The sequence below is a fragment of the Pistacia vera genome, unplaced genomic scaffold, assembly GCF_008641045.1.
Source record: "Pistacia vera cultivar Batoury unplaced genomic scaffold, PisVer_v2 Contig421, whole genome shotgun sequence".
Classification (NCBI taxonomy): Eukaryota; Viridiplantae; Streptophyta; class Magnoliopsida; order Sapindales; family Anacardiaceae; genus Pistacia; species Pistacia vera.
The window spans coordinates 1,336,316-1,348,252 of record NW_022196248.1 but is presented as its reverse complement, the minus strand read 5'-3'; the positions used below and the strand labels follow the sequence as shown (position 1 = coordinate 1,348,252).

Here is an 11,937-nt window from a genome sequence, read left to right as displayed (position 1 = left end):
TGAAAGAGACAAATCCCATCATCCCAATATTGATTAAGTTTAACATCATAATTAATTGATCAATTAATTAATTAAAATGATAATTGAATCTGTATAATTTGATATTTTTATTTGTGTAATCTGTAAGTCATGACGTAATTGTGTATTCTTGTATTGGTTTGTAATAATTTAATCAAATTTATTTTTAGGGGCAACTGGCCCTTAAATAATAAGTTGGGACATCAATTTATTAGAGAACTTTGTGAAATTAACAAAATAATAATAGATCAATTTTATTATTTGACTCCGTCCTTCAATTATTTTTTCTATAAATTTAATAAAATATTGGTAAGAAGATCTATGATACTTTCTAAAACTATTAGAAAGTATTATAAAAATAAATATCTATTTTTTTTTTATAAAATTTATAAAATTAAACAATCTTTAAGTGTCCATGTCCAATTATGCATGACTCCATGTCACCATGTGGCAGACAAGATGTTTAGAATATTTTAATACAAATTAAATTAAATATTTGAACTCATTAAAAAAAATTAGTGATTAATCTCATGTAATATTATCAAAGAGAAACATGCATGCAAGAATTAATTGTCACTAATAATAATAGAATTCAATCACATAACTTACACAAACAAAAACATATCTTCTACCAAGTTGTAATTAAAGAAACCAATAAGGGTGCATTTGGATCGGGGACATATAAGATATAAAGAACTCAAAAACAGAGTAAAGAAAGAAAAATCAAACAAAAACAGAGTAATAGCTGAAACGTTTCTAAAAAATGAGTAACTATTTTTCCATACACAAAAGGTACAATTCTTTACAATTTATAGGAAAGTTTGTTACGATCCTTGTCAACTTTAAATCTCTACCGTTCATCAGAATAACAAACAAACACAAAACTTTCTATTTGAATCCTTTGATTCAGTAGGAATCTTTTTCTGTTAAAGCCAACGATTCTTGAGTTGAAGAAGAAGAAGCTCACGTGGACAATGTTAGCTGAATTGAAAATAAGTAAAAACGACACAAAGGGATGTCGTTTCTTGCTTGAGTCTTTTGAGGCTTGCATGCATGGTTAACATCGTCCCTCAAGCCAAAAAGGGACTCAAGAAACTTTTCCAGTAAACACAAAAAACTTAACGATATTACAGAACTCGAGATTAGTGACTTCAAATCAACTCAACCTCATCAGCAAGATTTCGTCCTCAGATAAAAAACATTATTTGAATCTTAAGGTTTAAATTTTCAATTAGTAGTTTCAGTTTCAGTTCCAATCTCATTTCTTTCACTATTCATTTCATCTTCAATGCTTTTTGTAATTTTTGATTCGAAACTGGAATTTGATGCTTGTTCTTGAGACACTAATCGTCCCTCAAGCATAAATTCAAAGGGAGAAGCAAAAATATAGAGTTGATCATGCAAAAGCTAAAACCGAGAGTTAGACAACGGTTTGGTGAGGATATCGACAACCTGGAAGGAAGAGGCCACATAGTGGACAACCAAGCGCTTGGACTGAACCATTTCTCGGACAAAGTGCATATTAATTTCGATGTGTTTTGTGCGGGCATGGAAAATAGGGTTGGAAGCAAGGGTGCCGGCACTGGTGTTATCGCACCAAAGAACTGGAATACCCAGGATAGATACGTGAAGCTCCTGAAATAAGTTTTGGAGCCAGGCGATCTCGGTGGAGGCTTGAGCCAAGGTGCGGTATTTAGTTTCGGTAGATGATAAGGTGACAACCTGTTGTTTTTTGGAGCTCCATTGAACCATATTAGAACTAAGAAAAAATGCAATAACCACTTGTGGACTTGCAATCAGAGAGGCTCCTGGCCCAGTCAGAATCTGCATGACCTTCAAGCTGTAAGATAGAACCTTGGCGAAAGGTGAGGCCATGGTGTAGAGTGCCTTGGATATAACACAAGACATGTTTGCAGGCCTGTCAATGGTTGATGGTGGGAGCCTTAAGAAACTGATCAGTTTATTGACAATAAAAGAGAGATTAGGGCGAGTCATAGTGAGATATAGTAGTGCACCGATGAGGCTCCTATAGGTGGTTGTTCAAATAGTGGACTGCCATCAAACCGTAGTTTGGACTCGAGAACCATGGGAGTTGCACAAGGATTACAATGTTGCATACCAGACTTGAGAAGAATCTCCTAAGCATACTTGCTCTGGTTTAGTTGTAATCCATGAGCAATATGATTCACTGAAATTCCTAAGAAGTAGTGAACATACCCGAGAATTTTAAGACCAAAGGTGGCAACTAGGTCAGCAACAACTTGTTGAATGAGAGAGTTGTCATTTCCAGTGAGTAATATATCGTCAACATACATTAGAATGTGTACAACAATTGAGCTGTGAGAGTAGTGGAAGAGGCTGGAGTCAGAGGAAGAGTTCTTGAAATTTTTCTGTAACAGAGCAGATTTGAGTCTGTTAAACCAAGCCCGTGGTGCCTGCTTTAAACCATAGAGAGCCTTGTGAATTTTGTAGACATAATGAGATTTGGATAAGTCAAGAAAGCCTTCAGGTTGAGGCATAAAGATAGACTCAGAGAGCTCACCATTTAGAAACGCGTTATTCACGTCGACCTGTTGTATATCTTAGCGATGGAGAACTACCAAGGAGAGAATTACTCGGATTATAGCAGCCTTGATCACCAGGTGTCTGATGAAACCCTTAGCGACGAGTCTTGCCTTGTATCGTTGAAGGTTGCCATCGACATTTAATTTAACCTTAAAAACCCACTTGTTACCAACTAAAGTCATGTCATTTGTGTAGGGAACTAAGGACCAGGTTTGATTATGTTGAAGAGCCTCATATTCCTCCGTCATGGCTTTTAACCATAAAGGATTATTTTAGGCTGATGCAATAGATGTATGTTCTGTGTGCAAAAGAGAGGCGATTGAAATGAGAAGAGTAGTAGTTTAAGTAGTTGTCTTGCTTCTGATGAGCATGGAATGGCAATTTTGTGTCAAGGAAGAAGATGGCAGTGCACAGGAAGAAAGAGCACGAGTTTGGTAGGACTGAAGATCAACTTCCAGCCTGATGGAAGGATGCACAAAGGAGTGAGTGGGAGAACCAGTAGAATTAATACATGAAGTGAAGCTCCTTTGACGATCTTGTTGTGAGGAAGACCTAGGAGAAATGTCCTGATAGTGACATGTATTGAAAAGATCAACAGGGGAGGATAAGTTGGTAAGGAGTCACCAAGGTTGTGACAAAGTGAGTTCACTAGTTGCATCAGATCCTAAAGTAGAATCACCAAGAAAGTTAGTAGAAAAAGGAAACACTGCCTTATTGAATTTAACACTCTGTACAGTATACACCTTGCCACTTGAATTGAGACATAAATACCCCTTATGATGTGAATTGTACCCCAGGAAAACATACTGTTCAGTGTGAAATGCAAATTTGTGTTTCTGATACGGTCTAATAAAAGGGAAACACTGGCAGCCGAAGGTTCGAAGGGCGCTATAATCTGGTATCTTTTGAAGTAAAAGATAATAGGGAACCTGATTTGATAGCACAGAGGAAGGTAGGTGATTAATCAACTATACGAGTATGTGGATGCAGACCACCAGAAGCGAAGTGGAAGAAAAGCTTGTGCCAGCAAAGTCAACCCCGTTTCTATCACATGGCGATGTTTACGTTCAATCTTACCGTTTTGCTGACGCATGTGAGGGCAAGAGTGGCGAAAATGAATACCTTGTTGAACAAAAAACTGAGCCAAGGGTCTAAACTTGCCTCCCCAATCAGATTGAAACACCTTTATTTTACTATTAAATTGTTGTGACACAAGTTGAATGAATTGCTGAACAACAGTGGTAACTTCAGATTTTACTTTAAGAGGGTATATCCATGAGTATCTAGTATGGTCATCAACAAACAAGAGATAATACCAAAAACCTATAGCAGAAACTATAGGCGCAAGTCCTTAAACATCAGCAAAAATCAGCTCAAAGGGATTCGATGATTGAGTAACAAAAGGTGGAAAGGAATTTTGATGAAGTTTGCCATATTGACAGACTTCACAAAACTTTGTTTTATTTACTGTATTATTCTTTACATTCAATGCTGGAACAAGACATTTTAGAATTGAAAAATGAGGATGACCAAGCCTCTGGTGCCAGAGATCACTATCACTAGTATGTGATGAAGGCTGACTTTTATTTTCAACTACACTAGATTTATTGTGGGAAACTAATTCACTTGCTAACTTTGTCGAACAACCAAGGGTAGCCATCAGATTGTGAGAAGATGCTGAAGGGGTGGTTAAGGCTTGTGACAGATTGGACTGAGAGGAATTGGATGAATGGACACATCTTGCTGACTTACACCATTTCCAGTGGGAACATTAAGCTGGTATAAGCCATTATGCTTGAAGCCCTTAAGAAGAACCACCTGTGAAGCATTGTCCTTAATAACACAAGTATCGACAAAAAATTCAACCAAAACGTTGTTGTCCCTTGTTATTTTGGATATACTAACCAGATTTTTTGTCACATGTGAAACACAAAGAATATTTTTGAGGTGTAAGGATCTGTCAACACAAAAGGAAGGGAGAGTAGTCAAACCTGTATAAGAAATATTCAGACATTGGCTACTGCCGACTTGCAAGGATTCTGATCTAGCGTACTGATTTTTGAGAGAGAGGTTTTGAAGATTAGGAGTTATGTGATGAGTTGCTCCAGAATCAATAAACCAGTTAGGGTCTACTACTATGAGAGGTGTTGCTATTGGATTGGATTGTTTTGCTCCAAAGAATTGTGTCAGTTGATTTACCCCTGAACTACCAGAGTGCTGTTGTGACATGTTGATCTAAGATGGTGAGTGGTTGTTTGGTACAACATTCTGAGGAGTCATTTGAGAGTACATAGTTGGAGGTGAATTAGTGAAAGGTTGGTTGGAGTAATAATTGAAGTAACCAGGTTGGGTATTGGCAAGATAAGCTTGAGCATGACCTAAATTCTGATTAGGTTGTGGTGATGAATTATACTCAAAACCAAAAGAAGGCTTGTGATTTTGATTACCTTGAAATGAGGTATCAGAGCGATGGTAGCATTGGAGCGCCAAATGGTCATTCTTCCTACACAATTGGCAAAACAATTGTGGTTTGTCAAAGTTTCTTCCTCTTCCTCTACTTCAACCAAAATTTGGAGTATAGGTTTGAAAATTTGGAGCAAGCTGATAGGAGTTCTTCGGCTCATTCTGATTCTGTGAGGAGTGTAAATTGATTTTGTTGCTGCTTTGAGGTGTTTGAAATTGACATGACTGGTTGAGGTTGTGAGTTAACAATTTATTTGTTTGTAATGAAGGCGACAACTTCATGGAATCCTATATAAGCTGAGTGTTGTTTCTCCATCCTCATTTCATGTTTATGCAATAGGAACTGCGCATCTTGCAGTGATACTTCATTACTTCTAGCGGTTAAGGTTGCTACCATGGCATCATACTCCGGTCCAAGTCCATCAAGCAAATATAACAATAGTCTTCATCAGTCACCGTCACACCGCTTGTGGTTCAGGATCCAGCAATCTCTTTCATTTTTAGCACATATTCGTTAATATTGGAATTTTCTTTTCTTGTGGTTTCTAATTGATTTCTTAGAAGCAGAATCTTAGCCTTAGAATTTGTTAGAAAATGCATCTCTAGAGTGTGCCAGATTTCACATGTGGTTTCATAGTTAGCTACAAGCCTAAACATTTTTCAGAGATGGAGGACATTAACTAACTGAACACAAATTGATCAATCTTTTTTCCATAAGATATATTCTGGATTTACTGTCTTCTTTGGTTCATCAGTTTCAGAAAGGATAAAAGAAGGAGGACAAAGTTTTTCACCTGACACAAATCCTCCTAATTCGTTTGCTTTCAAGGTTGGAAAGACTTGTGATTTCCAATAGCCATAGTTTTTCTCGCCTAGTTTCACTGTGATAGTAGGTAATGCATTGTTGAGTGCTGAGGATGAAAGTGAGTTCACCATTTTTCCTTCTGGGTTGAAGGCTAAAAATTAAGGAGTTTTTGGATCTGCCATTGACATTTGTCGAGAAGCTCTGATACCATATAAAGAACTCAAAAACAGAGTAATAGCTGAAACGTTTCTAAAAAATGAGTAACTATTTTTCCATACACAAAAGATACAGTTCTTTACAATATATAGGAAAGTTTGTTACGATCATTGTCAACTTTAAATCTCTACCATTCATCAGAATAACAAACAAACACAAAACTTTCTATTTGAACTCTTCAATTAAGTAGGAATCTTTTCTCGTTACAGCCAACGCTTCCTGAGTTGAAGAAGAAAAAGCTCACGTGGACAATGTTAGCTGAATTGAAAATAAGAAAAAAATGACACAGAGGGATGTCGTTTCTTGCTTGAGTCTTTTGAGGCTTGCATGCATGGTTAACATAAGATAACGGGAGTAATCTTTGTTTATAATATTTTGCAAGATTCTGGTGTTTGGTTTGCAAGTAATAAAATATTATGAGAATCTTTTATTGCAAATAGCGTTTACTGTTGGTAATGTGGGGGCCAATCTGTACCCTCTCCTAGGGATGTTATTAAAACTTTACTGGGTAATATGATTTTTATACCTATTTTGCCCTTAATTAAAAACCATTTCGGACACAATTGCTCTCAAATGTCTACCAGATAACAATTACCCAACCCTTACATTTGAGAAATTAGCTAAAACAACCTAAACACAAAAAGTTTAAAAATTAACAAAATATCCCCAGCCACCCAAGACTACCATTGGCAGTTACTCACCACTGTTGGTTGCCGACGTTAGTCACCATAATGGCGCACGATTGGCCTTTTTCGGCTAGATCTAGTTGTTTCTATGGCCGTTCCATGGACAAGATGTGGCCGTGAAATGGCCAACAGATCTTAGCAGTGAAACATTCGTCATTTCATGGCCAAAGATTTGGCCTTTTCACGGCTAGATTTGTGGCTGTTTCACGGCTACATCTTTGGTTGTGAAAAGGCCATGGATTTGTGACCCATGGTCAGAAATGGCTTTGCCGGTGCACAGCTGGCCATATATGACCAATCTGTGCCATTTCGTCAACTATTGGTGGCGACCAGTGGTGGTGGCAACCAATGGTGGTGGCTAGTTGTCGGCAGTGGCTTGGAGTGGGTGGGGGTGATTTTGCTACAAATTAAAGTTTTATGTGGCTGGGGTGTTTTAGCAAAATTTCAAATGTAGAGGGTTCAAAGAAATGATTCAAAAAAAATAATATTTAAAAAGAAAGGTAATTTAGTAATCTATATAACATACCCACCCATTTATCCTCCCAATCAAATATATTATTAACCAATTTATTCGAACCAATAAAACACATTTTTTAAACATTGCCAGTAATCTTAAATGTGATCTAACTTTCCGTTAATATAACATCTTCCTATAGTAAAACATTATATGATCCAAACGCCGCCGAATATGTATAACAAATTAACAATAGGAATTAAGAAATATAACAAAAAGAATAAAACATTAGTAAATGGATTAAATTATCACCTATAATAGTATAAGTTAATATTAATCATACCATTTCATCTTAAGTTACTTTTATTCCATAATTAAAATATACAATAATAAATATAAGATAACAATCACAAAATTTGATACATGACTTAAAATTCTTAAATCGTGGGATGCTAACTTTATACAAAATCTAATAAAGGAAAAAATATAAAATTCTTAATAAATGTATAGTTTGTGGGGCGGGACAGGGATAACTCTATCACTGTCCTTGGGGATAGGGAATTTTCTTCTACTCGGGGGTGGGGCGAGTTAAACGTCCGTTCCTACAAAAAGCAATACTTTAAGTTGCATGCGAGTTTACTTGGATTCATTGGTCTTATATACCTTTATTGTGCTTTGTAATTATAATCAATTACCTTTTACATGCTAGTTTAAATTTTCATTAAAATACAAAATTTACAAGTAATTTAGTAATTCAACCTAGATGTGAATAGGGATGTAATCGAGCCGAGCCTGTTGGAGTCCCACACTGACTAGGCACCCTTAAACCTACTAGTTTATAAGAGGGGGTAATCCTCCCATTCAACAAGGCCTTATTGGGTAAGGAGTTAGGCCCACCTTAAATTCTATCATGGTATCAGAGCCCAGGTTTAGTTGAGTTGAGTGCTTGACTAGCGGGTGAGGAGTTAAAGCTGACAACTACCTCTAATAATAGGCATGACCTAACATATGGGCTTGACTGTGAGGAGGAGTGTTTAGAGTCCCACACGGACTAGGCACCCTTAAACCTACTAGTTTATAAGAGGGGGTAATCCTCCCATTCAATAATGCCTTATTGGGTAAGGAGTAAGGCCCACTTTAAATTCTGTTATGGTATCAGAGCCCATGTTTAGTTGAGCCGAGTGTTTGACCAGTGGGTGAGGAGTTAGAGCTAACAATTACCTCCAATAATAGGCATGACCCAACATATGGGCTTGACCGTGAGCAGGGGCGGATCCAGAAATTTCTTCTAGGGTGGGCCAAATAAAAATCAATTGTATATAACATTCGTATTCTATTTTCCAGTCAATATTGTCACAAAAAAAAAAATTACATTTACTATTGTCCTCGGCAGGGCTTCATATTGAGGAATCGTTGCATGACCATCTCTTTATCAACACTGTCAAATATATCTTTCTCAACGTATGGAATTAGACTATCATTCAAGAATTGATCTCCCATCCGATTGCGTAAATGAGTTTTCACAATTTTCATAGCAGAAAATGCCCTCTCTACACTTGCAGTTGCAACTGGTAAGGTTAAAGCCAATGTGATGAGCAAATATACCAATGAGTAAATAAGATGCTTCTTCTTTTCAACCATTTTCTGAGCAAGACTGATAATATCATTTAGTTCTGAAAAATCACTATTTGAGCGCATATCATCAATGTAATTATCAAGTTGAAGTTCAAGTGCCATAAGATCAGTAGAAGAAAATTCAAGTGGATAAAATTGAGCAAAACAAACTAATTTTCCCTTATCAAATGCTTGAAAGCAATCACTTGGATTTAGGGAGGCCATGCAAATAAGTAATTTTGTATTACCTTCATTAAAACGACTGTCAAGCTCTGATAGTTGCAAATCTATTATGGCATAGAACAACTCAACACGATAATGAAATAAATTTGTCATCTCTTGAACATTACGCCGCGATCTCCCTCGTGCAACAAATTTCTCTTGCATATTTGGCATATCTATATTATGAGCAATGCAAAAATGAGAAACTTCATCAAGTAGATTATCCCATCCGTTATTTCTTATCAACAATAATCTTCTTTTTGACAAGTGAACCAAAGACATAGCATTTATAATATCTTGATCCTTCCTTTGCAATGCTTGTGAAAGTTCAAATGTGATTCCCAAAATGTTTTTCATCATGTGCAGGTTAAAAGCAAAATCAAAAGAAGTCATATAATCCACCAAATCACTTGCTTCAACTCGATTATCAGAATTTTCAGTAAGATCCTCAAGCACTTCAATAACAGATGAAAACAAATTAATCAAGCTCAATAAAGTCCCATAATGTGAACCCCACCGTGTTTCCCCTGGTCGCTTAAGACTAGTATCTTGATTAAGACCTTGTCCTGTTGAAAGCTCACCACTTTCAATAGCTTTTTTCACCTTCAATGCTTGTTTCTCATTAAGAAGATCCCTACGTCTAGGTGACCATCCAACAATATTTATCACACAAGAAACTTTCAAAAAAAGTCTCTCAATATTTGTATCCTTTTTTGCCACAGCTACAAGTGCTAATTGAAGTTGGTGAGCAAAACAATGCACATAGAAGGCATATTCATTATCTTTCAATATAAGTGCTTTTAACCCATTAAACTGACCTCGCATATTACTCGCACCATCATAACCTTGTCCACGTAATCTTGATATGCTCAAATTGTATTTAGAGAACAATGATTCGATTCCCATCTTTAGTGACAAAGCAGTCGTATCCGTGACATGCATAATGCTCAATAGACACTCAACAACACATCCTTTTTTATTTACATAACGTAAGATAATTGCCATCTGCTCTTTGTTGGATACATCACGAGCTTCATCAACTAGTATAGAAAAAAAAGCATCTCCAAGATCACTAATTAGTTTGTTGACGGTTTCAACTGCAAATGCATTGATTATATCTTTTTGGATACTAGGAGCAATCAATTTATCATGTCCAGGAGCATTCTCCAATGCGACTAATCTATATTCTTCATTTTGCTCAGCTGTATAGTGTAAAAGTTCAAGAAAGTTTCCCCGATTCATTGAATTAACAGACTCATCATGGCCACGAAAAGGCAATCCTTGCCGAAGAAGAAACCGACTAGCAGAAATTGATCCTTTCAACCGAATACGATAATCTTCTCGCTGTTGGTCAGATTTCTTATTAATAATTGTACTTACATGCTGCTTTTGGTTCATCAAAGCTTGACAATTTTTCACAGCTTGATTATGATAGCTGTTAGGACCTCCAATATGATATTTAAAATTTTCAAGTCTCTTCCAATTGCGAAACCCATCAAGAACAAAAGAATCACCACCACTTTGCTCACCTATATCTGGTTTGAAAAGATAACAACATAAACAATATGCAGCATCATTCTCAATACTATATTCCAACCAGTAAGGATATTTGTCAAACCAAGAACATTGGAAACTCCGTTCATGATCACCAGATTTTGATTTGGGAAACTTATGGTTACGAGGTTGACAAGGACCCTTTTGTAGATAACGCATTCTGACTTGGTCTCGAACATTAGGATGATAAAACGTAATTCTTGGTCGAAATCCAGGATCAAAAGGAAGATTTTCCAAGTCAACTTCGAAGCAATTTTTCTTTGAAAAAGGTTGGTTTTCATGATCATTGACACCAGAACAAAGTTGAGATGTCTCAGCAATTGACTTTCTTTTAAAATATTTTTCCATATCTAAATACAAAGAAATAAAATTATATAAATACAAAGAAATAAATTAACTCACTCATTGCATTCTATAATAACTATAGAAATTCTAAATTTTCCAACTTAAAGTTTTTTAATCATCAACTTAAAGTCTTAAAGATTTAAACAATACATAAAAATAAAACCCTCCTTGATTCTATCTATATTTCTATTTCTATTGTCTATATATTATTTTTCTTCCAAATTTTGGGACCACAAAGAAATCATTTACCTATCACAAAATATTAGAATCTAAAAACTTCCCCTTTTTTCCTAAAAGTTTTCTCAATACAAAATTCAATGCACAATGCTATTATACTAATACACACAAATAACAAAAAAACACTATACACAAAGAAAAAAATACTAACCAGAGAAAAATTAACTGATAGAATTTTGTTGAAGAGGAATTAGGGAGAGGACCAATCCAGCACAGGAGTTGTGGAAGACACCAGCGACCACCGCACTGACTTACACTTGCTGAGGGTTTGCAAATTGCAACTGCAGAGGAAGATTATAATTTCACACGTTTCATTAAAAAATTGAAGGTGGGCGGTGAGCAAGTTTTTTAGTACTAAAGGAGAGAGTGGGCCAAGACTTTCAATTCCAAAATTGAGAGTGGGCCATAATTTTTTAATATTTTACAATAAAAATTAAGGGTGGGCCAAAATCAAAGTAAATAAGATAATGTATTTAATTATTTTTTTTTATAAATTGAGGGTGGGTCATGGCCCACCCTTAATACACTTTCCATCCGCCCCTGGTTTTGAGAGTATATTTGATAAATATAAATAAAAATAAGAACACAAATATGACATGTCATGATACATATCCGCTCGGTTTCAGTACAACACAAAGTCATCATTCTCTTTGGTTTGTGTTAGCCAGACTGAAGAAATAGCAGTTTTGTAAAAACTACAGATCACAAATGAATGAACGGTGTCGTTTTGTAAAGTGAAACTTTACTTTTCATCAACT

General features: G+C 36.0%; 1 protein-coding gene across 1 annotated transcript; it reads right to left on the bottom strand.

The window, feature by feature from the left end:
• Positions 1-8,584: 8,584 nt before the first annotated feature.
• On the bottom strand, positions 8,585-10,945 carry LOC116142944 (zinc finger MYM-type protein 1-like). Its single transcript, XM_031428359.1, has 2 exons — positions 9,070-10,945; positions 8,585-8,880 (listed from the first exon to the last, which is right to left on the bottom strand). Exons 1-2 carry the CDS (start codon positions 10,943-10,945, stop codon positions 8,585-8,587), a joined length of 2,172 nt encoding a protein of 723 aa, XP_031284219.1.
• Positions 10,946-11,937: the final 992 nt, after the last annotated feature.

Coding starts and splice junctions, on each gene's coding strand:
- LOC116142944 (XM_031428359.1), bottom strand. CDS start 10,945: ATGGAAAAATATTTTAAAAGAAAGTCAATTGCTGAGACATCTCAACTT. Junction 8,881..9,069: donor TGACAGTCGTTTTAATGAAG/GTAATACAAAAT, acceptor GTGATTTTTCAG/AACTAAATGATATTATCAGT.